The sequence below is a fragment of the Papio anubis genome, chromosome 6 (assembly GCF_008728515.1).
Source record: "Papio anubis isolate 15944 chromosome 6, Panubis1.0, whole genome shotgun sequence".
NCBI classification, from domain to species: Eukaryota; Metazoa; Chordata; class Mammalia; order Primates; family Cercopithecidae; genus Papio; species Papio anubis.
The window spans coordinates 27,611,224-27,636,767 of NC_044981.1; the positions used below are offsets into that span (position 1 = coordinate 27,611,224).

Below are 25,544 nucleotides of genomic sequence, written 5' to 3' on the forward strand. Positions count from 1 at the left end.
TGGCCTTGGCCTCCCAAAATGTTGGGATTACAGATATGAGCCACTGAAACCCGTCCCAATGTTCTTGACCTTGTGGGGTTCCTGATAGGTTTAAAAAAAAAAAAAAGTGCACCACGTGTAGTATGGTGCCTGTGTCTTGAGCAGTGACTTCTGGGTTAGCATAAAGAATACATCTGTGCTTTTCCTGTGCTATCTCCCATAGCCTTCTCAGACTCTCATTCTCAGACCAACTGTGATGAGAGCAGCAAATTGAAACTCTATTGAGCATGGTGAGAGTAAGTGCTGGGTTCAGAGGTTACTGTCTTCTCCCTGTATTCTCAGAAAGGATGCAGGATTTATCAGCTTAAATCTTTGCTTTTTGGTAGCAATAAAAAATCTTCAATTTAATCCAGAATGTTTAGTTACTACCTTCCTGAGGCTAGGCTGGTGTCAGGCCCTGGGCTCCCTACAACCAGTAAGTACCCAAACTAGGCATGTATGGACTTCTGGACCACTGGCCAAGAATGTAGTGAAAGGAACCTTCCGTCCAAGGTGAATTATCTTCCAAAAACGTGAAAAATATAGTGATCTAATCATATACCTCCCATCCCTACTTTAGCTATTAACTGAAAGCCCTCATTAAGACACTGTCATAATTGAAATTCATCCCAGGGAGACTTCTGCTCCAGTCTTGGGCAAAGACTTGTTCTTAGAGTGGATGTAGACTTGGGATCAGTGAAGGAAAAAGAGTGAAAAGAAACTTGTGAAGAAGCAGAGCAGAAAGATGTGTAACCAAATGGAGACAGGCTACCCTGGGTTCCAGGATAATCAAATCACATTAGATAAAAGTTTATGCACTCAGCAAGTATTTTTGAACTCCTAACATGAGCCAGGCACAATGAAACTGAGAAATGAAAGGTGAAAAAGACCACAGTATTGATCTCTCCCCTAGGAGAACTTGCTGTCTAGAGTAAGAGGGAGAGCTTATTAAATGAGAATTAAATTATGAGGTGGTGTGAGAAGGAGATTTAGGGTGTTGAAGAGACATAGATGGGCATGTAAGCTCCTGTAAAGGGAGTTCAGTGAAGGCATCAGTAAGAAGGTTTGGAAGGTCTAAGTTAATATTTGAAGAATGAGTAAAAGAACTAGCTCTCATAACGTGAGGGTAGAGGGGAGGACAAAAATGTTTTGCAGGTACAAAATGAGAAGAGAGGGAAAAATTAAAGAATAGAAATAATTTTACCATGGCTGGTGACTAGAAGCTAATTTTGGGCTCTGTGTGTGGCAGGAATGGTGATGGATGAGGCTGGAGATGTGTGCAAGTTAGGGCAGCAATCACGCAAATGTAAAAAGCTGTCTCAAGCAAAAGGGAAAGGACTTGTGTGACAGTCTCTAAGATGACAGCAAGGCCTGTGCGCTGATGAGCTGCTACCAGCAGTTTGAACAGTACCATGCCTATCAACTTAAAGTGCAGAGGCTTTACCAAAAGAAAGAACTTAAGACATTTGCAACCAGGATAGGATGAGGTGGCCTGACCATTTGCTAATCCATTACACTTTTCATGTGTGGGCTTGAATCCCATCCTCACTGAAAGCGTTCCATGGAAAGAGTGAAGCCTGGAGGGAGAACAGTACCACTACAAGTTTGTTGACCTCAAATCAGGTATTTATCGCTTCTCACGTCAGACACCTTTTTTTCCAGTGATAGAGTAATGTGGTCATTCTTTTAAAAACAGGCGTTTATTTATTATGCACACATACATTCCTTTCTAGGAATCAAGACATGGGGAGACATTTCAGACAGGTGCCTCTCCCCCATACGCGTCTGGGCACAGGTTACAGAATTGGGGAGTTGTTCCTGGTAGTGTTGATAGTGCCCTTGGGCTTGCTTCCACAGGTGGTCTCACACTTCTGAGGACTAACATAGATACTACTGCTAAGCAGATACTATGAATGTATGGTGGACTGGATTACGAGGAAGCACTCTAGTTTTGAGAGAAAGATAACTGGGAGGAGTGAAAAAAGAAACAGCCAAGAAGGTCCCACCGAGATTTGAACTCGGATCGCTGGATTCAAAGTCCAGAGTGCTAACCATTACACCATGGGGCCACACATGAACCTGTTTGATGAGCTTTTCTTCTGTCAAGTATTTATCCCTGAGTCACTAGCTTTTAACTGCTAAATATAAAACAATGGGCTTTTAAACAAAACTGTACTGCCCTCTACAGGAGTATTTTGGAAATGCTTGGGTGTTTTGCTTGTTTCAATGATTACGGTACAACTGCCTTTCACAGGTCAGAACCAGAGATGCTGGAAATCTTGCAATGCTCAGGACAATACTGCATAAAGAATTAACCATAGGAGTGCACAATTTTTGCAAAACGACCTTGGATCTTTCATCTAGGTTTTCTGGGGCCTTTTCTAACAGTAAAATCCGTGCTCCCATGCTTGTTTGTACTCTCCCACTGAATCATCCTCTCACATACAATTGCAATGCTGTGTAGGACCTTGCTAGGGTTTTGACTTTTATTCTGAACTGAGAAGTCACAGCTTCTGGTTCGATGTCCTGAGAGACTCACCTTCAGAATCTTGAGCTACTCTATGACAAGTCTGACCACTCTGAAGCCACCATACTGTTAGGTAACTCAGGCCACACATGTAGATGCTCTGGCTGGTAGTCCCAGTGCCACAGTCAGCATCATTTACCAGCTATATGAGTGAAGAGGCTTCCAAATGATCCCAGTCCTCAGTGGTTATCCCAAGAATCGCCCTAAACTGGTGAGTTTATACCTGATGCTTCAGACATCTTGGAGCAGAAGTAGCAATCCCTGCTGTGCTTTGTCCAATTTCCTGACCACAGAATCCATGAATGTAATATGCTTGTTTTATGCCATCAAGTTTGGGGCTAGCTTGTTATGCAGTAATAATAACAGAATAACTCCAGAAACAGGAATTGTATCTATCTACTGTGAAAAGAAAATAAATCTCAGGACCCCAAATCACTAAAATAAAGGGAAAAGTCAAGATGGGAACTGTGACAGGCAAACCTGCCTCCCATTTTATTCCTAAATAAGATAGCTACAAAGTTTTTTTTTTGTCTTGTTTTGTTTTTCTGCTTTTGTTTTTGTTTTTTTGTTTTTACGCTACATACCTCCCTCTCAATTTGCCCACAAAGAAATTCTTTGTGGACCTCAAGATCTTTACCCTAAAACAGTTCTGTTGAATTTCACCCTGGCAATGGAAGTTCATAGCTTATCTTCACAGAGGCAGGGCAGAAAGTCATCCCTCTGTTCACCTGAGACAAATGCATATCCGATTGCTTCTTCTGCCCTGTTGTTTATGTAAAAATGCAGATTCACTAAGAGGACAAAGGAATAAGTGATTATTTCTCTATCCGTCCTCACATGTAAATTGTGTATTAAGGGAAAGGCTAATCAGAGACTCGAAAGAATGCAACCTTTTGTCTCTTATCTACCTATGACCTGGAACCTTCCCCCTACCCCACATTTTGAGTTGTCCCTTTCCAGACTGAACCAATGTACATCTCACACATATTGACTGAAGTCTCATGTCTCCCTGTATAAAACCAAACTGTGCCCCTACCACCTTGGGCACATGTCGTCAGGAGCCCCTGAGGCTGTGTCACGGACGTGTCCTTAACCTTGGCAAAATAAACTTTCTAAATTGATTGGGACTGGTTTCAGATACTTTGGGTTCACACTACTCTCTGTGTTGCCCAACAAGCCTGTCTCGTATTTTTTGCCACCATAAATAATGCCTTAGTGAATATCGGTGTTCATGTTTCCTTTGTTACGTATCTTCAAAAATGGTGTTTACAAAATTGTTGGCCTGGGAGTCTGAAAGAGTGGGATAAAATGTGGAAAAGTAAAAAACTTTAAGTAGATGATTAGAGATAAGAAAATCCCCCCAAAGATACCCTCTATGTGCTATGTACTGTTATCATAGGAAGCAACAATGAGACATTTGTTGGGTATCATTCACTCAGTATGCATTTCAGGCACTGGTCTTGGTGATGGGGTACGGCTGAGAACAAGACTCCTTTATTAGAATTTATCCCTTTATGCATCATTGTACAAGAATATCATTTGCTTTCCTAGATCTAGATCTTAGCAGGGGCAGAAACACTTTCTCTTTCTTATTTTGTGGTGCATTTTTTCAGCAGCTATTTAGAAAACGTGCAGGTTTTTGAGGCTAAGAGCAAAAAAGGTGGACGATGAAGCTCAAAACTTCTTACCCACTCCATGGCTCTCTTTGCTCCAACCACTATGGCCTAGCCTGCTGTTCCCAGAACATGCTAAGCAGAGGCCTGCCTCTGGTACTTTGCACTCATAGTTCCTTCTGCCCCAAACAGCTTCCCCCAGATAGCAATACTCTCTCACTACTTTATGCCAATGACAGTTCAATGAGACCTCATTTGTATACCCTCCTTAAAAATGCAATCTCCAGTTCCCTGTCCCCTTTCCTGCTGTGTTTTTATCTAACCCACTTATCAAGGTGATGACATGTTATGGAATTTAATCCCACCTCAAAGTACCACAAGAACAGGAATTTTAGCAGGCTATTTTCACCATGTATTCTCAATGCAAATATATTTTCTCTCATATATTAAGTGCTCAATAAATGTTTTTGGTTAAGTAAATTAATTTCTGTTAAGTTGGCTGATGGGGTCATATATAGGTAAAATTACTGGCTCTACAGTGATTTTCCTCACTTATAAATATAATTTGCAGTAACTGCTATATTATTCTTTTCCTCTTAATGCATGATGATAATTATTTCCCTGTTATGTATGTCTTTTTTGTTTGTTTGTTTGTTTGTTTGAGACAGAGCCTCGCTCTGTTGTCCAGGCTGGAGTTCAGTGGCGCAATCTTGGCTCACTGCAACCTCTGCCTCCTGGGTTCAAGTGATTCTCCTGCCTTAGCCTCCCGAGTAGGATTACAGGCATATGCCACCATGCCCAGCTAACTTTTGTAATTTTAGTAGAGACGGGGTTTTACCATGTTGACCAGGCTGGTATTGAACTCCTGACCTGAAGTGATCTGCCCACCTTGGCCTCCCAAAGTACTGGGATTACAGGCGTCAGCCATCACACCTGGCCTACATATATCTTATTGTCTTAATCATACAACTTCCTGATAAAACGAGGCTGATTTTCACCACTATTTTGCTGATAAGGAAACTGGTATAATGAGTGTCACTGACTTGTTTGTGATCACACAGTGGCCAAAATGGCATTTGTTTCTTTGTGGTGATCTCACAAAGGTCAAGATGACCTTAAATCCTCAGTTTTGGCTGTTTTTGTTTTGTTTTGTTTTGTTTTGTTTTAAACCAAGGAACCAGGTTCTAGCTCCTATGTTTGTTCATTGCATGGAGAGGAACAGGAAGATCTGGAGGCCACTGAATGGGAGGTTAGATCCATTTATTTGGTTAAGCCTGTAGGTTTTCTCATCTCCTTTCCTTCCTGCAGCACAATTCTCTTAAATGGCAGAATCTGATTTTAAAATTCTCAGTCTGTAGTCTTCTTGTCCATACAGAAAATGAGATTCCAGGTCAACACATTTGATAGTCTGAACTGTGCTAACTGCTCCAATATTTGAGTACATCTTTTGGGGCTGTGGGAATTTAGTGTTGTAGGCGTCAAGTGGGGTTCGTTCCCAGAATTTGGAAAGACTATAGAAATACAACCTGGTTGGCCAGGTGCGGTGACTCATGCCTGTAACCCCACCAATTTGGGAGGTTGAGGCGGGTGAATCGCCTGATGTCAGGAGTTCGAGACGAGCCTGGCCAACATGGCGAAACCCCATCTCTACTAAAAATTTTTCAAAAAGTAGGCATAAGTTTTAAAATTTAAAAGTTTTTAAATTTTTAAAAAACTGGGCCTGTAATTCCAGCTACTTGGGATACTCGGGAGGCTGAAGCAGGAGAATCTCTTGAACCCGAGAAGTAGAGGTTGCGATGAGCCGAGATCACACCATTGCACTCCAGGGCAACAGAGTAAGACTCATCTCAAAAAAAAAAAGAAGAAGAAATATAACCTGGCCATAATATAAGCATAAATAAAATAGATGACATTCTCTCAAAGCTTTTCTTAGCCTCTTATGTTTCTCAGATATTAAATAATTGAATAATTGGCCCAGGTGCGGTGGCTCACGCCTGTAATCCTAGCATTTTGGGAGGCTGAGGTGGGCGGATTATCTGAGGTCAGGAGTTTAAGACCAGCCCCGCCAACATGGTGAAACTCCATCTCTACTAAAAATACAAAAAAGTAGCCGGGTGCAGTGGCACACACCTGTAATCCCAGCTACTCGGGAGGCTGAAGCAGGAGAATCTCTTGAACCTGGGAGGCAGAGGTTGCAGGGATCGTGCCACTGCACTCCAGCCTGGGCAACAGATCTCAAAAAAAAAAAAAAAAAAAAAAAAAGAAATAGTCAAATACAAAATAATACAAAGTAAAATTCCAGCAATTTAATGACAGATATTGAAGCCACCTTTGCAAAATTATAACTGAGACAGTGAAAGAGATGGAGTTTAACCAACTCCATCTTGCTTCTAACCTCCAAGCCATCCTCGTTCATTACTAGGTGTAGGCTGAACTAACTTTGGGAGAAACTTAGTTTGTAGTTTATAGTTTAAGTAAAGATGGTAACAGCCCTTTCCCAAAGCAGACCTCCTTCTTGCCTTGGGACTGGATTGCCTTTGTAGGACTAACATTAGCCACAAGATTAGAAATTACGGTTTAGGAGTCATGCAACTGGAGGCCACCAGATTCTGATCCTCCCTAACTGCTCCTAAAATCAGTGCTTGAGATTTTTTGCAGACCCTGCACTGGATGGGTCAGATAGCACCACCCGGATCTATCAACTGGCTTATCTGATCTTGTGGCCCTAACCCAGGAACTGACTCAGCACAAGAAGAGAGCTTCAACTCCCTATGATTTCATCTCTGACCATTCAGCACTCCTGGCTCACTGGCTTCTCCCCCGCTCCCGCCGCCCTCCACCAAGTTATCCTTAAAAATTCTGCTTCCCAAATGCCCGGGGAGACTGATTTGAGTAATAAAACTCCAGTCTCCTGCACAGCCAGCTCTGTGTGAATTACTCTTTCTCTCTTGCAATTCCCCTGTCTTCATGAATCAGCTCTATCTAGGCAGCAGGCAAGGTTAACCCCTTGGGCAGTTACAATATGTACATGGGAAAGTGGTTGGCCTGCTTGGAATTGGAACAAAGGCAAACTGAGCATGATGATTGTTAATGAGTTGTAGCCCAAAACCAACCAAGGAAGGACTATTAGGTCATGCTGGATTGCCAGCGTGGCTGTTTAAGACAAAAGTAAGAGAGACAAGTTTTAATCCCATTCAAAATTATGAAACTGTTCCTTAGTAACCAGGCTGTTTCATTTACTTTGATTCGTTACTTACTAAAGCAATTTCTGATTAACAATTTATGGTCAGTTCTAAGTACTGGTACGAATGTGTCCCCCAAAATTAATGTGTTGGAAACTTAAGCCCCAGTGCAACAAGGTTGGCAGGTGGAGTCTTTTGGAAAATGTTTAAGTCATGAGGGCTCTGCTTTCAGGAATGAATTAATGCTGTTATAAAAGGGCTTGACAGAGGAAGGGAGTTCATACCTTTTTGCCCTTCTGCCATGGGAAGACATAGCGTTAACCCCCCACAACCCTCCCCTAAAGACACAGGACACAAGGTGCCAATTTGGAAGCGGAGACCTGAACTTCACCAGCCATGGAACCTTCTGGGACCTGAATCTTGTACTCCCAGCCTCCAGAACTGTGAGAAAAATCATTTTTTTTTTTTTTTTTTAGACGTGAAGGGGTGGTCTGCCCCTCCACACCTGTGGGCATTTCTCATCAGGTGAAACGAGAGACATGAGAAAAGAGACACAGAAATAAAGTATAGAGAAAGAAAAAGTGGGTCCAGGGGACCGGCGCTCAGCATATGGAGGACCCAGGCTGGCACCAGTTTCTGACTTCCCTCAGTACATATTGATCATTATCTTTACCATCTCGGAAAGGGGGAAGTGGCAAGACAGTAGGATCATAGTAGGGAGAAGGTCAGCAAGAAGACATATGAATAAAGATCTCTGTGTGATGAATAAGTTTAAGGAAAAGTGCTGTGCTTTGATGTCCATATATGCAACCATCTCCATAAACATTTTCAGTGCATAAAGAGCAGCACTGCTGCTAGCACGTCCCACTTCCAGCCCTAAGGCTGGTTTTCTCCTATCTCAGTAAATAGAACATACAATCAGGTTTTACATTGAGACATTCCATTGCCCAGGGACGAGCAGGAAACAGATGCCTTCCTCTATCTCAACTGCAAAGAGGCCCTCCTTCCTCTTTTACTAATTCTCCTCAGCACAGACCCTTTACGGGTGTCTGGGTGGGGGAATGATCAGGTCTTTCCCTTCCCATGAGGCCATATTTCAGACTATCACATGGGGAGAAACCTTGGACAATTACCTAGCTTTCCTAGGCAGAGGTCCCTGCGGCCTTCCGCAGTGTTTGTGTCCCTGGGTGCTTGAGATTAGAGAATGGTGATGACTTTTAACAAGCATACTGCCTTCAGGCACTTGTTTAACAAAGCACATCCCGCACAGCCCCAAATCCATTAAACCTTGAGTAAATACAGCACAGGTCTCTGCAAGCACAGGGTTGGGGGTGGGGTTACAGATTAACAGCAGCTTAAGGCAGAAAAATTTTTCTTAGTACAGAACAAAATGGAGTCTCTTCTGTCTACTTCTTTCTACATAGACACAGTAACAGTCTGATGTCTCTTTCTTTTTCCCACAGAGACGGAGTCTCGCTGTGTTGCCCAGGCTGGAGTGCAGTGGTGCGATCTCAGGTCACTGTAAGCTCCGCCTCCCGGGTTCACGCCATTCTCCTGCCTCAGCCTCCACGCCTGACTAATTTTTTTGTATTTTTTTTTTTTTAATAGAGACAGAGTGTCACTGTGTTAGCCAGGATGGTCTCGATCCCCTGACTTCGTGATCCACCCGCCTCGGCCTCCCAAAGTGCTGGGATTACAGGCGTGAGTCACCGCGCCTGGCCGAGAAAAATAAATTTCTTTATAAATTACTCCGTCTCAGATATTCTGTTATAGCAGCACAAATGTACTGACGTTGCTTAAGGTTTTGTTGCCTTAAACGCTATGATTATTCAATTATAGATCGTATCTTGTAAATTTGTTCTGAGACAGGCTGAAGAGTAAGTTCTTACAGGGGAACGTGAGGTTGTAATGAAAAAAAAAATCAATTTAGAAGAAAGCTTTTGTGAAAGAAGTTGAGGACTGTACCTACGTTAAACATGAAAATAAGAAAAACAAAAAAAACCCTTATTCCTGACAATAAACCAAAATGTTCATTTGAGAGAAGGATCGCCTAGAGGGTAGACAATAAAACCCTGTTGAAGGATATGTATGCTCTCTTATTCTCCTGTTATGAAATAAAATCCTCTTCCAGTCTTTTTCTATTTCCTCATGTCAAATATCCATTCAGGCCTACTATTTCTTATAATTTAATACCTACTAATAAAATTTCAGAACATAGCCTTGCAAAAAAAAAAAATTTTTTTTTTTTTTTTTTTTTTTGAGACAGGATCTAGCACTGTCGCCCAGGCTAGAGTACAGCAGCTCAATCTAGGCTCACTGCAACCTCCACCTCCCGGGTTCAAGCGATTCTCCTGACTCAGCCTCCCGACTAGCTGGAATTGCAGGCATACACCACCATGCCCAGATAATTTTGTGTTTTAAGTAGAGACGAGGTTTCCCCATGTGGTCAGGCTGGTCTCAGACTCACAACCTCAGGTGATCTGCCCGCCTCGGCCTCCCAAAGTGCTGGGATTACAGGCGTGAGCCACGGCGCTTGGCCCTGTAAAATCCTAATGAACAAAATCATTCACCAAAAAAAAAAAAAAAAAAAAAAAAAGTAAGATAGTCAAAGGATGTGATCTGATGTGTTAGATTTTCTCTTTCCTGTTCAATATGGGGTTTTGCATCTTAGTTTGTTTGGGCCACTGTAACAAAATATACTAAACTAGGTGACTAACAAGTAACAGGAATTTACTTCTTACAGTTCTAAAGGCTAGGAAGTCTAAGATCAAGGAGACACCATATTCTAGGTCTAATGAGGCTCACTCTCTGCTTCATAGATAGCGTCTTCTTGCAACTTCATATGGTATAGGGGGTGAACAAGCTCCCTCTTTTATAGGGGTACTAATCCCATTCATGAGGACAACATCTTTATGACCTATTCACCTCCCAAAGGCCCCACATCTTCATACCACCACATTGGGGATTATGCTTCAACATAACTATTTTTTTTTTGTTTTTGTTTTCAACATAAATATTTAGAGGTAACCATTCAGATCATAGTGGTACCAGTATCCAAAACTGCCACCAAATAGTTTGTTCTAAGTTAATATTCATTAGCTTATTTAGTTATATGTTGTGATGGTAACAATTGTTATGCCCAGACCGTTTGTTCCCCGAAGAAGACCACCAGAGTCCAGAGTCAAAGCCAAGCGGCAAGGATCTTTACTGCAAGTTCGAACTTGGTCCCTCCATTCCACAGCATACAAGAGGGCCCCGAACAATGCGAGTGCTTGCTTTTTATAGCCCAATGTAAACAGGATATGTAAAGTTACAGGGGAACAAGGTAATTCTCTCGGTTACAGCACATTTAGCATTTTTTATTGGTTCCCGCTGTGTCCTTATCGGGGATTTCCTAGGTGGTGTTTTTCTGAAGTTTGAGAGAAATATGGAGGAATGTGTTTGTGCTGGGCTCAGGAAGTTGGGAGATATATGGGGGGTGTGCCTCATTCCTTTCACAGTGCTCTATTTGGGCTGGGCACGGTGGCTTACACCTGTAATCCGAGCATTTTGGGAGGCTGAGGCAGGCAGATCACCTGAGGTCAGGAGTTCAAGGCTAGCCTGGCCAACATGACGAAACCCTGTCTCTACTAAAAGTACAAAAATTAACTGGGCATGGTGGCGCCTGCCTGTAATCCCAGCTACTCAGGAGGCTGAGGGAGGAGAATTGCTTGAACCCAGGAGGCGGAGCTTGCAGTGAGCCCAGATCACTCCATTGCACTCCAGCCTAGACAAGAGTGAGACTCCGTCTCAGAAAAACAGAACAAAAACACAACAACCACAAAAAACAATGTTCTATTTGACATTTCTCTTTTTAACTGGTGATAAATACTTGTAAGAGTCTAAAAGGTACTAATAGTAATTTCTTTTGCTTTTTGTCCCACATGGTCTGACCAACAAAGAAAACTATGACTGCTGGATTAGCAAATAACTTTAGAGTCTGCTCATTTAAACAGCATTTATATAAATAGTGTTAAATTGGCATCTGGAATTGTGTGTATAGTATTTCAGAATCTCACTTAGTAAGTCCTTATCAGGTTATATCTAGTTGTTTTATCTTGAAGTCCTCATTTTGAGAAGCCTGCCATGATACAGGAGGCCACTGGTGTAGCATAGTCACAGACTACTTGCCCAGGCCCATGGGTACTCCCTTCTGCCTACCCCTGACTTTAGCCACACCACAATATTTCTGCTATTTTGAAGGTGACACCCATTTTCTTATTGCCTAGAATGCTATTTGGCACTCTTCCCACTCCCACCCGTAATATTATTTATTCTGTGCTCCTTAGGCTTTTTATTCATATCTTTACTGTAGCATTTATCATCTTATAATGTGTGTTTTACTGATAATCAAATGAAGTGATTCTTTACACTATTTTTTTTTTATGGGTGGACAATACATACATAGGATTCAAAATTCAAAGACCATAAAAAGGTTACAATGAAAAGATCATCCATCCATCCCTGTCTCTAGGACATCCAACTTTCTCTTTCCTCAGAGGCCACCACTGTTAGCAATTTATCCAGTATCCTTCCAAAAATATTTTACATTTATACACACAGAGAAACACACACAAAATTCTACTGCACATTATCCTGTATCTTGCTTTTTTTTTGCATTTTACAGCAAATTTTGGAGATCATCCCATTATTAGTACCTGGAGAAGCCGTATAGTATACACTGGTTATGAGAAAAGAGAAAGACCTTCTTATATTGTTTTATATTGTTTCACACTCAGTACCTGATTTAAGAAAAAAACAAGGAAGTGAAACCAAAGAAAGGCAGCCCGGCGCCAGGCCTAAAACAGGGCCTGGGTCTGTCTGGCCTAAACCTAATAGTTAAAAATCAACTCATAACTTACAAACCAATGTTATTCATAGATTCTAGACATTGTATAGAAGAACATTGTGAAACTCCTTGCCCTGTTCTGTTTCTCTCTCTAACTATCAGTGCATGAAACCCTTGTCACGTATCCCCTAGATTGCTCAATCAATCATGACCCTTTCATATGAAATCTTTAGTGTTGTGAGCCCTTAAAAGGGACAGAAATTGTGCACTCAGGGAGCTCAGATTTTAAGGCAGTAGCTTCCTGATGCTCCCAGCTGAATAAAGCCCTTCCTTCTACAACTCAGTGTCTGAGAGGTTTTGTCTGTGGCTGGTCCTGCTACAGTTATAAATAGGGATTCTGAAACCAGACTCTGGTTTTGAATCATGTTTTCACTACTTATCACCTGTTACCAACCTAAGTAACAAACATAGAGGCTCTCTAAAGAAAAATATATTTATTTGGGAATAAAGCATTGTAATGGGAATCCATATGCTATAAAGTATATGTGTATTCAGGGACATAAAGGAAGACAAAGGTTTTTAAAGAAAAAAACGAGGAGGGTTACAATAACAAGGGCGCAAATGGTCTTGTAGAAGTATTTTTTTGTGTAAGGTTTTCATGGCCTGTGTTTATGGTTGTGGCTCTTACCGTCTTTTGTGATAGTTTTTGTTATTAGGCATACAAGCATGAGAACCTTTTTACGGCCTTTCTTGGTTCTATGTGTCAGGATTTTCTTAACATTAGTGATTTCATTTTGATTGACAACTTTCCCATTGTACAATTTCACACTTTAGGCAATTTAGTCAAGCTCTCTGAACCCCCATTTTATGATCTGTAAAACAGGTATAAAAATAGTAATTTATCATAAAGTTGTTATGAAAGCTAAATGATTTAATGTATGTAGAGAGCTTTTTAGGACATTATCTGGCACATAATAAGCAGTAAATAATTACAAAAAGAGCCTTCTTATTTTTTTACTAGATAGAATGATGTACTGTAATTTATTGCTAATCAGTCAAATTGCTTCTAGTCTTATACTACAAACAGTACTGCTGAAAACCCCTGTATATGTTATTTTGCATATTTTCAAAAATAGTAAATTCCTAGGGGTGAAATTTCTGATGCAAAGATAGATTCATTTTAAAAATTTTGACAGGTATTACCAAATTTTCCTTTATGAAAGCACTACCAATTTGTGGGGCCACCAGCAATGATTGAGAATTAAGGTCTGGGAGACTTATTCAGGATTTCCCATACCTATAGCAGAATACCATGACTGGCCCATGGTGAATAGCAGATGCTTAAAAAATGTTAGTAAATTTGATGGTAAATAGTATACAAAAAACAGTTGAGTTTGGGTGACAGCAAGAAAAACTTTAAAAAATCTACTTTGGCATCTTTTGCTAGCAGGTATTGACAATTAGGAGAAGGCAAGGTGTTAACTTTCGCTGATCACTTTTTATTTATTTATTTATTTTTTTGAGACAAGACCTGGCTTTATTGCCCAGGCTAGAGTGCAGTGGTGCGGATCTCAGCTCACTGCAACCTCCAACTACCAGGCTCAAGCCATCCTCCCACATTAGCCCCCTAAGTAGCTGGGACAACAGGGGCGCGCCACCGCTCCTGGCTAATTTTTGTACTTTTTGCAGAGCCAGGGTTTTGCTATGTTGCCGAGGCCGGTTGCGAACTCCTGGGCTCAAGCGATCAGCACGCCTCCACCTCCCAAAGTGCTTGGTCTACAGGCATAAGCCTACCGCACCCAGCCCTGTAGTTTCCAATTTAGTCTGAATGATTAGAAAGGCCAGCCTTGTTTCCCTAGTGCTGTTTTTGGCTTTTACCTTGGGTCTTTTGTCGGGCCTTAAAATCATGTCTGGTTGCGCAACTGTGGGAAGGGATTGGGTAAAGGGGGCGCCACCGCAGTTGCTGCGCCAACATCCAGGTATCCCAAACCCACCGCCTGGCCGGGCGGTGTCAAACGCTTCACTGGTCTCATCTTTTTAGAAACCCGTGGATACTCAAGGCATTTCCGGATAACGTGATCTCGGGTGCGCTTGACTTACACGGAGCAAGCAAGACACTGCTAAGGACCTAGTTTATGCCCTCAAGGGCCAAGGTCGGACCCTCTATGGTGTTGGCAGCTATATGCACGTACCTCATGTATATTTCACTTGAAAAGGCTTTCAAAGAGCTTAATTAATTTAGCAGATAGACCAACAAAATGATTTATGATCCCTCGCCCCCAGCGTTCGGAAGAGCGAATCAGCTCTTCTTTAGATAATAGTGAGTGGCTCTGAAAAGAGCCTTTGGGTTTGACAAAGAGCTTGAGAATTTACTTGGAGCTGGTGTACTTGGTGACGGCCTTGGTGCCCTCCGATACCGCGTGCTTGGCTAGCTCCCCCGGAAGCAGCAGGCGCACGGCCGTCTGAATCTCCCTAGAGGTGATAGTAGAGCGCTTGTTGTAATGCGCCAGGCGGGAAGCCTCGCTCGCGATGCGCTCGAAGATGTCGTTGACGAAGGAGTTCATGATCCCCATGGCCTTAGAAGAGATGCCGGTGTCGGGATGGACCTGCTTCAGCACCTTGTACACGTACACGGAGTAGCTCTCCTTGCGGCTGCGCTTGCGTTTCTTGCCATCCTTCTTCTGGGCCTTGGTCACCGCTTTCTTGGAGCCCTTCTTCGGGGCGGGAGCAGACTTGGCCGGCTCGGGCATGCCGAAATAATACTAGTAAGAAGAAAACGAGAACTTGGTCTTCTCTTTTTATATAATAGTTTATGTGGCCGAGGTAGGGGGAAGGTCTCTGCTGATTGGTGATTATCCTTGGATGACGTCAGATGCCAGTTTTGCCCAATCAAAATAGGTATCCTGCATAATTGAGTCCTATTGGTCTAAATAAAAATAAAACGTTAGCCAATCGAACAGCTTCCTTTTCGCGCCCAGTAGAGGCTATAAAAACTGCGTTTTTCTACTTTCGTCTGTCCTTTTTAACTGTATAGATACAGGCCTTTTGCCATGTCTGGGCGTGGTAAGCAGGGAGGCAAAGCTCGCGCCAAGGCCAAGACCCGCTCTTCTCGGGCCGGGCTTCAGTTTCCCGTGGGCCGAGTGCACCGCCTGCTCCGCAAGGGCAACTATGCCGAGCGGGTCGGGGCTGGGGCACCGGTGTACCTGGCTGCGGTGCTGGAGTACCTGACCGCCGAGATCCTGGAGCTGGCTGGCAACGCGGCCCGCGACAACAAGAAGACTCGCATCATCCCGCGTCACCTCCAGCTGGCCATCCGCAACGACGAGGAGCTCAACAAACTGCTGGGCAAAGTCACCATCGCACAGGGTGGTGTTCTACCCAACATCCAGGCCGTGCTGCTGCCAAAGAAGACCGAGAGCCACCACAAGGCGAAGGGCAAGTAGAACGCTGGATTAGTTTGCAGCAACTCAATCCCAACGGAACCAAAGGCTCTTTTCAGAGCCACCTACAATTTTGTGGAAGAACTGAGCACTACTTTTAATATGATTTCTCGTCTTCGCCTACTAGTAAATCACTCCAAAGGTTAACGTACATCAGTCTTCGGTGACTTGGTTAGGTAGTGGCAATCTCATTAGCTTTTTAAAAAGCCTGGATAACGTTAAAAGTATTAAACCGCCTTCATCTTAAGCTTAACACAAGAAGATTTGGTTTTTCTTAATTTGGCATTATCCAAGTATATTATTCTATATGGTTCACTGTCGGGTTTTACTGACACTCCACCATTTTTAGATTGTTGGAAGCAAACATGACTGCTTTGGGTCAAATGCATTCTTGGTCTTGGTAAATGACAAGTCGAGCATTCGACGTTTAGTCTAAATCTAGATCAACGGCTTGGATTCTTTATTTCTGAGAAAGATATCTCGAATCAGAATAATTAGATTGCACTTGAACATTAATGATTGAGTTGAGAGAATAATTTCTAATTAGATTAATTAGAACAGTTAATTATGGTGCCAGGTAGTTGTCTTTGAAGCATTTTCTGAAAATTCATTGAAATTAAAATTTCTCGAGCTTTCTCACCCCCAGCCACACAAATTGATTTCTTAGTATAGAGATGACTATTAATTTTTTCCAGCATGGTAAATTCCACTTTTAAAATATCTGACTTGATGTTTTTAATCTGATTTAATAAATCAGATCTGGATGTACAAATGGAATAGCTACTTAAGAGAAAATAATTACGTTTCTAGAGTATTGGAAAAATAAGTTAAGCTGTAATGGAATTACTTTAATCTGAACGCGAAAAGCTCACATAAGGTTGTTTCTTTGACATTTTTAGGCCTTGAACTTCTCACATGCGAATCAGCTTTTCTTGGTTAAAAAAATACAAAAGTTTTTAAAATTTAAGTGATCAAAAAATAGACAATTGAGGGGAGAGGTGTATATGGCTGTCTTGTCCAGTATTGTAGCCACTAGTCAATTGTAGAGTGATCATTGGAAATTCCATAGCATGAATTTTATATAAAATACACATTGCATTTGGAAAAGTTTGTGCCAAAAAGTGTAAAATACCTAACAATTTTAATTTTGATAACATACTGAAATATGTTGGCTATATTTGATTAAGCAAAATACTAAAAGTTAATCTTTTCTTGCTTTGTTCTAATGTTGCTCCTAAATGTAAATTACTTATATTGCTCTCATTTATTTCCACTGGAAATCACTGGTATAGTGAACAACTGTAAAGCGAAAATAGAAAATAAAATATGGAGGCCATGAACTGCTAAGACTGTCAGAGGAATTGGTGGACAACAAAAATTTGAGTCCTTGGCCAATCCGGTTACTGTTGGGTAGGCCTTCAGCATACTTTTTGTCCAATCAGCTTTAGACTCTCACTATAAATAAGCGGCTAGCTTTCTCTTTGTCCTTAACTGAATCTAGTTCTGAAAGAATGGCGCGTACGAAGCAGACTGCTCGCAAGTCCACCGGCGGCAAGGCTCCGCGCAAGCAGCTGGCTACGAAGGCGGCTCGGAAGAGCGCTCCGGCCACCGGCGGCGTCAAGAAGCCCCATCGCTACCGGCCTGGTACAGTGGCTCTCCGCGAGATCCGCCGCTACCAGAAGTCCACCGAGCTGCTGATCAGAAAGTTGCCTTTTCAGCGTCTGGTGCGAGAGATCGCGCAGGACTTTAAGACCGACCTGCGCTTTCAGAGCTCGGCGGTGATGGCGCTGCAAGAGGCATGCGAGGCCTACCTGGTGGGGCTCTTTGAGGACACCAACCTGTGCGCCATCCACGCCAAGAGGGTGACTATCATGCCCAAGGATATCCAGCTCGCACGTCGTATCCGCGGCGAGAGGGCTTGAGTTTCAAGGACTCAGATTACATACCCAAAGGCTCTTTTCAGAGCCACCCACTTGGCGCGCTGAAAAGATCTGTTTCTCTGAGGAATTCTTCCTGGTACTTGTTTAGCCTATAGCAGATAGGGTCCATTTCCAGACGTTATACAATCTGTTTGGTAAGGCTCAGCCTATCCCTGTTAAAATTTTAGTTTTGTAAATCTTAACATTTAATAATCTGGGAGCTTTCCGCAAGCACTGGGTGTAGCCAAAAGTTCCTTTGTGTGTTACCCGCCCATCTCCGCAGCCCGGTTTTGACCATATGGTGGTTCTAATTTTCTGCCAATCTATACTGTAGTGTGTATATTCCTTGCCAACACGCCAAGAATAAAACTAAGGTTGAATTGAAGTTGGAAAAATTCAGGGTAATGTAGCTCATGCTGGCTAAAGTGAAAACATTCCCCTCCCCCGCCCCCCGTTTCCTAAGCAGTGTTTTTGAAATTTTCAAGTCGAATTTTGGGCCTGCTTAAATCTCTTAAGTGTAGTTAATGACAGATGGTTTGGGGATTAAAAGTCGTCTGGAGAAAGCCCGCCAGAGAAAATTCCCTTTGAAGCCCCATATAAAAATATGTGTATGAGAGAAAGTGTTTTATCTGACCTCTGACAGTGGCTAAAACTTTGAACTGTCAGGAGTATCCAAAATTAAGACTGCCTTGTAGGGAATTCTGTGGTAATTTTTTTGAGCACAGGATAAAATACTTGAGTCTTACTTAAATGTTACCTTCTCATTGAGGCTTTGTATGACTAAATAAAATCTGTATAATCCCCACCTAATTTTTTCACCCTAGAATTTGTCACTATATACTGTACAATAGTTTGTTGATATATTGCCTGTGTGTTCTAAAATACGGGCTCATGAGAGGAGGAACTTTTGTTTACTGGCATATCTCCAGTAATATAGGAGCTTTTGATCAGTATTTGTTGGATAAATGAATGAATGCATGGCTATATAATAGTAAGGAAAGATAACCACATGGAAAATCTCAAATGAAAGAAATACATCAGCTTGCTAGATGTGCTGAAATCAGCTTCTTGTGGGCCATGAAAGCCCTTACCTCATCCATTCTTGTATTTAGAATGCTAGATTTCTATAACTTTTCTTCTGTGAGCTCTCTAGCATTCTTACAAGTCTTCAAGACTTTCCCTGGCAAGTTGGCTTGTGTATGTGTGTTATCATCTCTGTCTCTCCTTAGCTTAGCTTGTGAAGGATGTAAGTGGAAAGATCATAGTATTTTTACACTGAGTTTTAAAAAGCAGTTTTAACTCTTGTTTCAGTTGGCTATTTATGTATCTTCAGTTATTAGAATTGGTTACATTCTTAATACACTTTTTTGGAAATTCAATATCAAGATCACTACTGCAACATTCACAATCTGCTCATCCACATCTTCTTGTATGTGGGTTCATGATTTCATTATTTCCACATATATGGAATTTAGAATGATAAGTAATTTATGACTAATATTTTACAAATTAAAATAATGCTTTAATACTTTTAATTGGAATCAACACCCTAAGCAAAACAAAATAGAGTGTTCCCCTCTCAGAAATTAGCTTTCTTCTGGAAAGGAAGATACACTATTTTGGAGAGAAGCAATGCCTCTGGGACACTTAAGTGGGGCCAACTGCTAAACCAATGGGTATTGTTGAGTGTGTAAGTAGTGAATTCCTTCTTTCTGTGCTGGGAAACTAACAGCTAGTAATAAATCAGGAAGGGCTCACTAATCAATACTCTTGCTGGCTGGGTAGGGCATCCTTTCCTGGAGATATGCAGCCAATATACTCCCAGTTAAATTTCCAGTTATGATTACATGAGGAATTATTTATTCAGGGGACAGTGAGTAGTTCTAGTTATGTGGAAATGGATACTCTATGTCTTTTCAAAACACTCCATGCACTGAATTACAATAGTCTGGTAACCATCCAACTAAGCTCGTTTGTCAGGAGGTCGTGACCAGCCTGACCAACATGGTAAAACCTCGTCTTTACTAAAAATACAAAAAATTTAGCGAGGTGTGGTGGCATGTGCCTGTAGTCCCAGCTGCTGGGAGGCTGAGGCAAGAGAACCGCTTGAACTCGGGAGGTGGAGGTTGCTATGAGCCGAGATCGCGCCACTGCAGTCCAGCCTGGGCGACATAGGGAGACTCCATCTCAAAAACGCAAAACAAACAAATAAAAAATAAATTTAAAAAAGGACATAATTCTTGTGTCTGAATTTCCTGAGATGGCAAAACTCATAAGTGGCATAACAATCCTTTTCAAGGCCCAAAATAAAAGGACCTTGACATGCCCATACAGTAATATGGACAACAGGCCGGGTGCGGTGGCTTATGCCTGTAATCCAAGCACTTTGGGAGGCCGAGGTGGGTGGATCGCTTGAGTCCAGGAGTTGAAAACCAGCCTGGGCAATGTGGCGAAACCCCATGTCTCCAAAAAATAAAAAAATTAGTCGGGCGTGGTGGTGTGCGCCTGTAGTCCCAGATACTCAGGAGGCTGCGGTGGGAGAATCGCTTGTGCCCAGAAGTCGAAGGTTGCAATGAACCGAGATCGTATCACTGTCCTCCGGCCTGGGTGACAAAGCGAGACCCTGTCTTAAAAAAAAAAAAAAGATAACATGAGGAACTGACCTCACTATTCTCAAAATAGCCTTTGGCTTTTCTCAGAAGAGATATTTTTTCTGAGTGTAGGTATTCACCCATTAGTGCTCTTGGAATCAACAAGTATTCAGAACCATCCTTACTGTCAGTCATCACCACCTTGGACTACTATGCTTGACCATCTACTTATCCGGCAGTTACTAAGTATTTAACTCACTTACTAATTGTAGCAGTGTTTACAGGATACGTTTGTAACATAACACTCAGGTACGAAAAGGTTAATTACATACAGAATTAAACAAAAATATCAGAGCACATACAATGAAGTTAACTATTATTTTTTAACATGTTATTTCAGCAGTACCCTAACATATGTACATGTAATTATTGGGTCACTACAGAATATGTGTATGTTTGAAAGACCCTTAATTGGAAGGCTTCTAAGGCCAATTTTCTTTTTTTATTCCAAACTCTTGTAAGTGCAAAAATTAAAAATAGAGAACAAAATAAAACATGACAAGTGTATACATTGGTAAACATAAAACTTCATGTTTTTGTTTAAACATACCCATCAAGTAGCTCCTTTCCTAGAGGCCAGGAAATAGGGCTGAGAACTCTACCGTTTTCAATCTAGAGACTATGAAACTCTAGAGAAGTATGTCTAGTAGCAATCCATATACTTTTCCTAGTAAGCATATTAAAAACTGAATACTATACTACATTCCTTACAGCCCAGTTTCCCAGAATCATAAATAAAATCCCACCAGTATCTACTATGTAACTCCCAGTAAGATGCTGATTTTTGTCAAAGTTGTGTCCCAGTAAAATGCCTTTAAGATACTACAAACTGGCCTGGCACAGTGGCTCACGCCTGTTAATCCCAGCACTTTGGGAGGCCTAGGCGGGTGGATTACCTGAGGTCATGTGTCTGAGACCAACCTGGCCACCAAGGCAAAACCCCTGAAAATAGGTGTTGGCAAAGGTACCTTGTTAATACCTACATTAAGGACTTAAAAAAAAATCTTAAAATTCTGGCAACGTACACAGAGGTTAAAATTAAAACCGAAACGTCATGAGTGTGTTGTCGAGTGGTGAAGCAGCTGAAAACGGACTCGTGTCATCTTTTTATGATTATTAAAGTGGCTCTGAAAAGAGCCTTTGTTTCTATACGCTTTTCAACTCGGTCTTTACTTAGTCTTGTGGTGGCTCTCAGTCTTCTTTGGCAGCAGCACGGCCTGGATGTTGGGTAGAACACCACCCTGTGCGATGGTGACTTTGCCCAGCAGTTTGTTGAGCTCCTCGTCGTTGCGGATGGCCAGCTGGAGGTGACGCGGGATGATGCGAGTCTTCTTGTTGTCGCGGGCCGCGTTGCCAGCCAGCTCCAGGATCTCGGCGGTCAGGTACTCCAGCACTGCAGCCAGGTACACCGGTGCCCCAGCCCCGACCCGCTCGGCATAGTTGCCCTTGCGGAGCAGGCGGTGCACTCGGCCCACGGGAAACTGAAGCCCGGCCCGAGAAGAGCGGGTCTTGGCCTTGGCGCGAGCTTTGCCTCCCTGCTTACCACGCCCAGACATGGCAAAAGGCCTGTATCTATACAGTTAAAAAGGACAGACGAAAGTAGAAAAACGCAGTTTTTATAGCCTCTACTGGGCGCGAAAAGGAAGCTGTTCGATTGGCTAACGTTTTATTTTTATTTAGACCAATAGGACTCAATTATGCAGGATACCTATTTTGATTGGGCAAAACTGGCATCTGAAGTCATCCAAGGATAACCACCAATAAGCAGTGACCTATTCTACTCCTAATTTGCATAATAGCGTTTAAATAAAGAGGACGAAACAGCCCTAGGATTGTTGTCTTCCGTTTTTCACCATGCCTGAACCACTAAAATCTGCTCCAGCCCCTAAAAAGGGCTCCAAGAAGGCCATTAACAAGGCTCAGAAGAAGGATGGAAAGAAGCGGAAACGCAGCCGCAAGGAAAGCTACTCCGTGTACGTGTACAAAGTGCTGAAGCAAGTCCACCCCGACACCGGCATTTCCTCCAAGGCTATGGGGATTATGAACTCCTTTGTCAACGACATCTTCGAGCGTATCGCCGGAGAAGCGTCACGCCTGGCGCATTATAACAAGCGCTCGACCATCACTTCGAGGGAGATTCAGACGGCCGTGCGCCTACTGCTGCCCGGGGAGTTGGCCAAGCATGCCGTGTCCGAGGGCACCAAGGCCGTCACCAAGTATACCAGCTCCAAGTGAGCCCCTCGCTGCAGTTAGAGGTCCGCTCTGACCCATACTCTAAAGGCTCTTTTCAGAGCCGTCCACATTTCTCAAGAAAGAGCCAGTTCGCTGTTAGCTTGTCTCCCCTTAGGTACCCTTTAGGACTCGCTTCGTACATATAAATGTACACATACATGTGTTTTTTTGTTTTTTTGAGGTGGAGTCTCACTCTGTTGCCCAGCCTGGATTGCAATGGCACGATTTCGGTTCACTGAAATCTCCACCTTCCGGGTTCAAGCGATTCTTCTGCCTCAGGCTCCCGAGTTGCTGGGACCACAGGCGTGTGGCACCATGCCTTGCTAATTTTTGTATTTTTAGTAGATAGGGAGTTTCGCCATGTTGGTCAGACAGGTCTCGAACTCCTGACCTTAGGTGATATACACTTGCCTCCTCCCAAGGTGTTGGGATCACAGGTGTCAGCCTCCGCGCCCAGCCCAAAATATTTTAGAGGATTATTAGCAAGTATGAGTGACCGTGGCTTAGGGAAGACAATCCCCCAAGACCATGAGAAAGTGGTTCTGAGGCAGTCAGAATGCAACTGTTTTATACATTTTAGGGAAGCAGAAGTTATAGGTAAAGTCATAAATCAATATGTGGAGGGTTAGACCAGGCGCGGTGGCTTACGCCTGTAATCCCAGCACTTTGGGAGTCCGAGGCGGGCGGACCACTTGAGATCAGGAGTTTGAGACCAGCCTGGCCAACATGGAGAAACCCCGTCTGTACCAAAAATACAAAAATTAGCCGGGCATGGTGGCACGTGCCTGTAATACCAGCTTCTCAGGAGGCTGAGGCAGGAGAATCGCTTGAACCCGCAGACGGGTTGCAGTGAGCCTAGCCGTGATTGTGCCACTGCACTGTAGCCTGGGCAACACAGCAAGCCTCTATCTCAAAATCAATCAATCAATCAATCAATCAGGTAAATCAAAGAAAATGAACTGGAAAAAAAATTGCTCTTAATATTACTGTGAATACTTAGTGAGTGTTCTGTACATGTGTTATAATTAAATTGCCAGAAATATTCTAGTTATGCTTAAATCAATTTTTAAAATTGTGAGAAAACTCATACCTCTAAAGATTAAAAAGACATCTGCACTGAGATTGCTTTTCCAGAGCCTTTGAATCCTCACACTTCTTTAAAGAAACCCAACCTGAAAAATATTTTCTAACACGTGTGATTTATGCTAGGAATTTCCAATTTGGGATTCTATTCAATAAATTATCATAATGTTAGCAAAGACATATAAATGTTAATGGAATAAGTAAGAATAATATGTTCAAAGAGTGAAGCATATTTACATAATTCCTAACTTTTACTTTTGGTTGTCTATTGAAACTGTAGAATCCAAAGGAAAACGTCCCCTTTGTCCTCTGAAGGTTTGGTGAAAAATCAACATACAAAAGGCAGATTAATAGGAGAAAAAGCATACACATTTATTAATGTGCATAGGGGAGAATCAGTGATTACTGCCTCCCCCTCCCCCCCCATGCCCCAAGCAATAGAATAGAGATGATTACATACCCTTTTTCTTAGGGAAAAGGGAGATGGGTAACTGTGGATTATTTTAGAGGGTATTAAGTGATTTTTAGGGGAATTCAATAGACTTGAATAACATATAACAGCCTAGGACAAAGTCTGTTTGGCCCACAGACCAGACAACGGTTTGTGACAAAGGTTTGTCTCAGTGTGTTGACAGACTTCAGTCTTCTTGCAATATGAGTTTTCAGTTAAGGAAGACTCAGAGAAGGGACCAGAGGTAATTGCTTTCTTCTTTAGCAGGTCTATACTTTAGAGAGCTAAGGGAATTTCAGAGAACAACTTCATTTTGTGATTTCAGATAGAGAAATGAGAGACAGGAATAGGAGGAAGTTCAGAAAGACCTTCAGGATTTTTCTTCAGTTCAGTATGTCAAAACTCCATATTTTGGGGAATCGGTTTCTGAGCCCCAACAATACAATCTCATTAGATGAAGCATCTATTCTTGATATATGAGTATCATGTTAGAAAAAAAACTCAAAAGATTTTTTTAAAAAATTAGGCTGAGTGTGGTGGCTCATGCCTGTAAATCCCAGAAATTTGGAAGGTTGAGGCAGGTGGATTACTTGAGGTCAGAAGTTTGAGTTCAGCCGGGCTAATATGGTGAAACCTCATCTCTACAGAAATACAACGATTAGTAGAGTGTGGTGGCATGCTCCTGTAATCCCAGTTTCTTGGGAGGCTGAGGCAGAAGAATTGCTTGAATCCAGGAGGCAGAGGCTGCAGTGAGCTGGTATCACACCACTGCACTCCAGCCTGGCGACAGAGCAAGACTACACCTAAAAGAAAAGAAAAGAAAAAGAGTAGGAAAATACTTTCCAGAAATCTTGGCAAAATTGTTTATTATTATTATTTTTGAGACAAGGTCTCACTCTGTTGCCCAGGCTGGAGTGCAGTGGCACAATCACCGCTCACTGCACCTTGGCTTCCCCAAGCCCAATCAATCCTCCCAACTCAGCCTCCTGGGTTGCTGGGACTACAGGCACAGGCCACCACGCCCAGCTAATGTTTGTATCTTTTTTGGTGGAGACAGTGTTTCACCATGTTGCTGCGGCTGTTTTCAAACTTCTGTGCCCAAGTGATCCTCTTTCCTTGGCCTTCCAAAATGTTGGGATTACAGGTGTGAGCCACTATGCCTTGCCCCATTTTTTTTTTTTTTTTTTTGAGACAGAGTCTCGCTCTGTCGCCCACACTGGAGTGCAGTGGCGTGATCTCGGCTCACTGCTGCAAGCTCTGCCTCCCGGGTTCACGCCATTCTGCCTCAGCCTCACGAGTAGCTGGGACTACAGGCTCCCGCCACCACGCCCCGCTAATTTTTTTGCATTTCTAGCAGAGACGAGGTTTCATCGTGTTAGCTAGGATGGTCTCAATCTCCCAACCTCGTGATCTGCCCGCCTCGGCCTCCCAAAGTACTGGGATTACAGGTGTGAGCCACTGCGCCCGGCCTGGATTCTCTTTTTTGGTAGAGATTAGCTTTTTCTGAGTGAAGGGTGGCATGACACACCACCCCAAAATATACCACACTGACATAAAGATTATTTGAGTTGAGGGCCACTGAGAAGAAGCAGATACAAGA

The 25,544-nt window shown here is 42.6% G+C and overlaps 5 protein-coding genes and 1 non-coding gene across 6 annotated transcripts; 3 read left to right on the top strand and 3 right to left on the bottom strand.

Moving 5' to 3' along the window:
• Positions 1-2,015: 2,015 nt before the first annotated feature.
• TRNAQ-UUG lies at positions 2,016-2,087 on the bottom strand. The gene has a single exon. It is a non-coding gene; the product is annotated as a tRNA-Gln (tRNA).
• An 11,823-nt stretch (positions 2,088-13,910) lies between these two features.
• Positions 13,911-15,126, bottom strand: LOC101016399 (histone H2B type 1-F/J/L). The gene has a single exon (XM_003897212.5). The coding sequence runs from the start codon at positions 14,916-14,918 to the stop codon at positions 14,538-14,540; it is 381 nt and encodes a 126-aa protein (XP_003897261.1). The 5' UTR covers positions 14,919-15,126; the 3' UTR covers positions 13,911-14,537.
• A 12-nt stretch (positions 15,127-15,138) lies between these two features.
• On the top strand, positions 15,139-15,861 carry LOC101017105 (histone H2A type 1). The gene has a single exon (XM_003897214.3). It carries the CDS (start codon positions 15,219-15,221, stop codon positions 15,609-15,611), a length of 393 nt encoding a protein of 130 aa, XP_003897263.1. The 5' UTR covers positions 15,139-15,218; the 3' UTR covers positions 15,612-15,861.
• Positions 15,862-15,982: 121 nt separating this feature from the next.
• Positions 15,983-18,395, top strand: LOC101016765 (histone H3.1). The gene has a single exon (XM_009204626.4). The coding sequence runs from the start codon at positions 17,120-17,122 to the stop codon at positions 17,528-17,530; it is 411 nt and encodes a 136-aa protein (XP_009202890.1). The 5' UTR covers positions 15,983-17,119; the 3' UTR covers positions 17,531-18,395.
• Positions 18,396-21,340: 2,945 nt separating this feature from the next.
• On the bottom strand, positions 21,341-21,815 carry LOC101017461 (histone H2A type 1-J). The gene has a single exon (XM_003897215.2). The coding sequence runs from the start codon at positions 21,732-21,734 to the stop codon at positions 21,348-21,350; it is 387 nt and encodes a 128-aa protein (XP_003897264.1). The 5' UTR covers positions 21,735-21,815; the 3' UTR covers positions 21,341-21,347.
• A 182-nt stretch (positions 21,816-21,997) lies between these two features.
• LOC101017813 (histone H2B type 1-M) lies at positions 21,998-22,579 on the top strand. Its single transcript, XM_003897216.5, has one exon. It carries the CDS (start codon positions 22,033-22,035, stop codon positions 22,411-22,413), a length of 381 nt encoding a protein of 126 aa, XP_003897265.1. The 5' UTR covers positions 21,998-22,032; the 3' UTR covers positions 22,414-22,579.
• Positions 22,580-25,544: the final 2,965 nt, after the last annotated feature.

Coding starts and splice junctions, on each gene's coding strand:
- LOC101016399 (XM_003897212.5), bottom strand. CDS start 14,918: ATGCCCGAGCCGGCCAAGTCTGCTCCCGCCCCGAAGAAGGGCTCCAAG.
- LOC101017105 (XM_003897214.3), top strand. CDS start 15,219: ATGTCTGGGCGTGGTAAGCAGGGAGGCAAAGCTCGCGCCAAGGCCAAG.
- LOC101016765 (XM_009204626.4), top strand. CDS start 17,120: ATGGCGCGTACGAAGCAGACTGCTCGCAAGTCCACCGGCGGCAAGGCT.
- LOC101017461 (XM_003897215.2), bottom strand. CDS start 21,734: ATGTCTGGGCGTGGTAAGCAGGGAGGCAAAGCTCGCGCCAAGGCCAAG.
- LOC101017813 (XM_003897216.5), top strand. CDS start 22,033: ATGCCTGAACCACTAAAATCTGCTCCAGCCCCTAAAAAGGGCTCCAAG.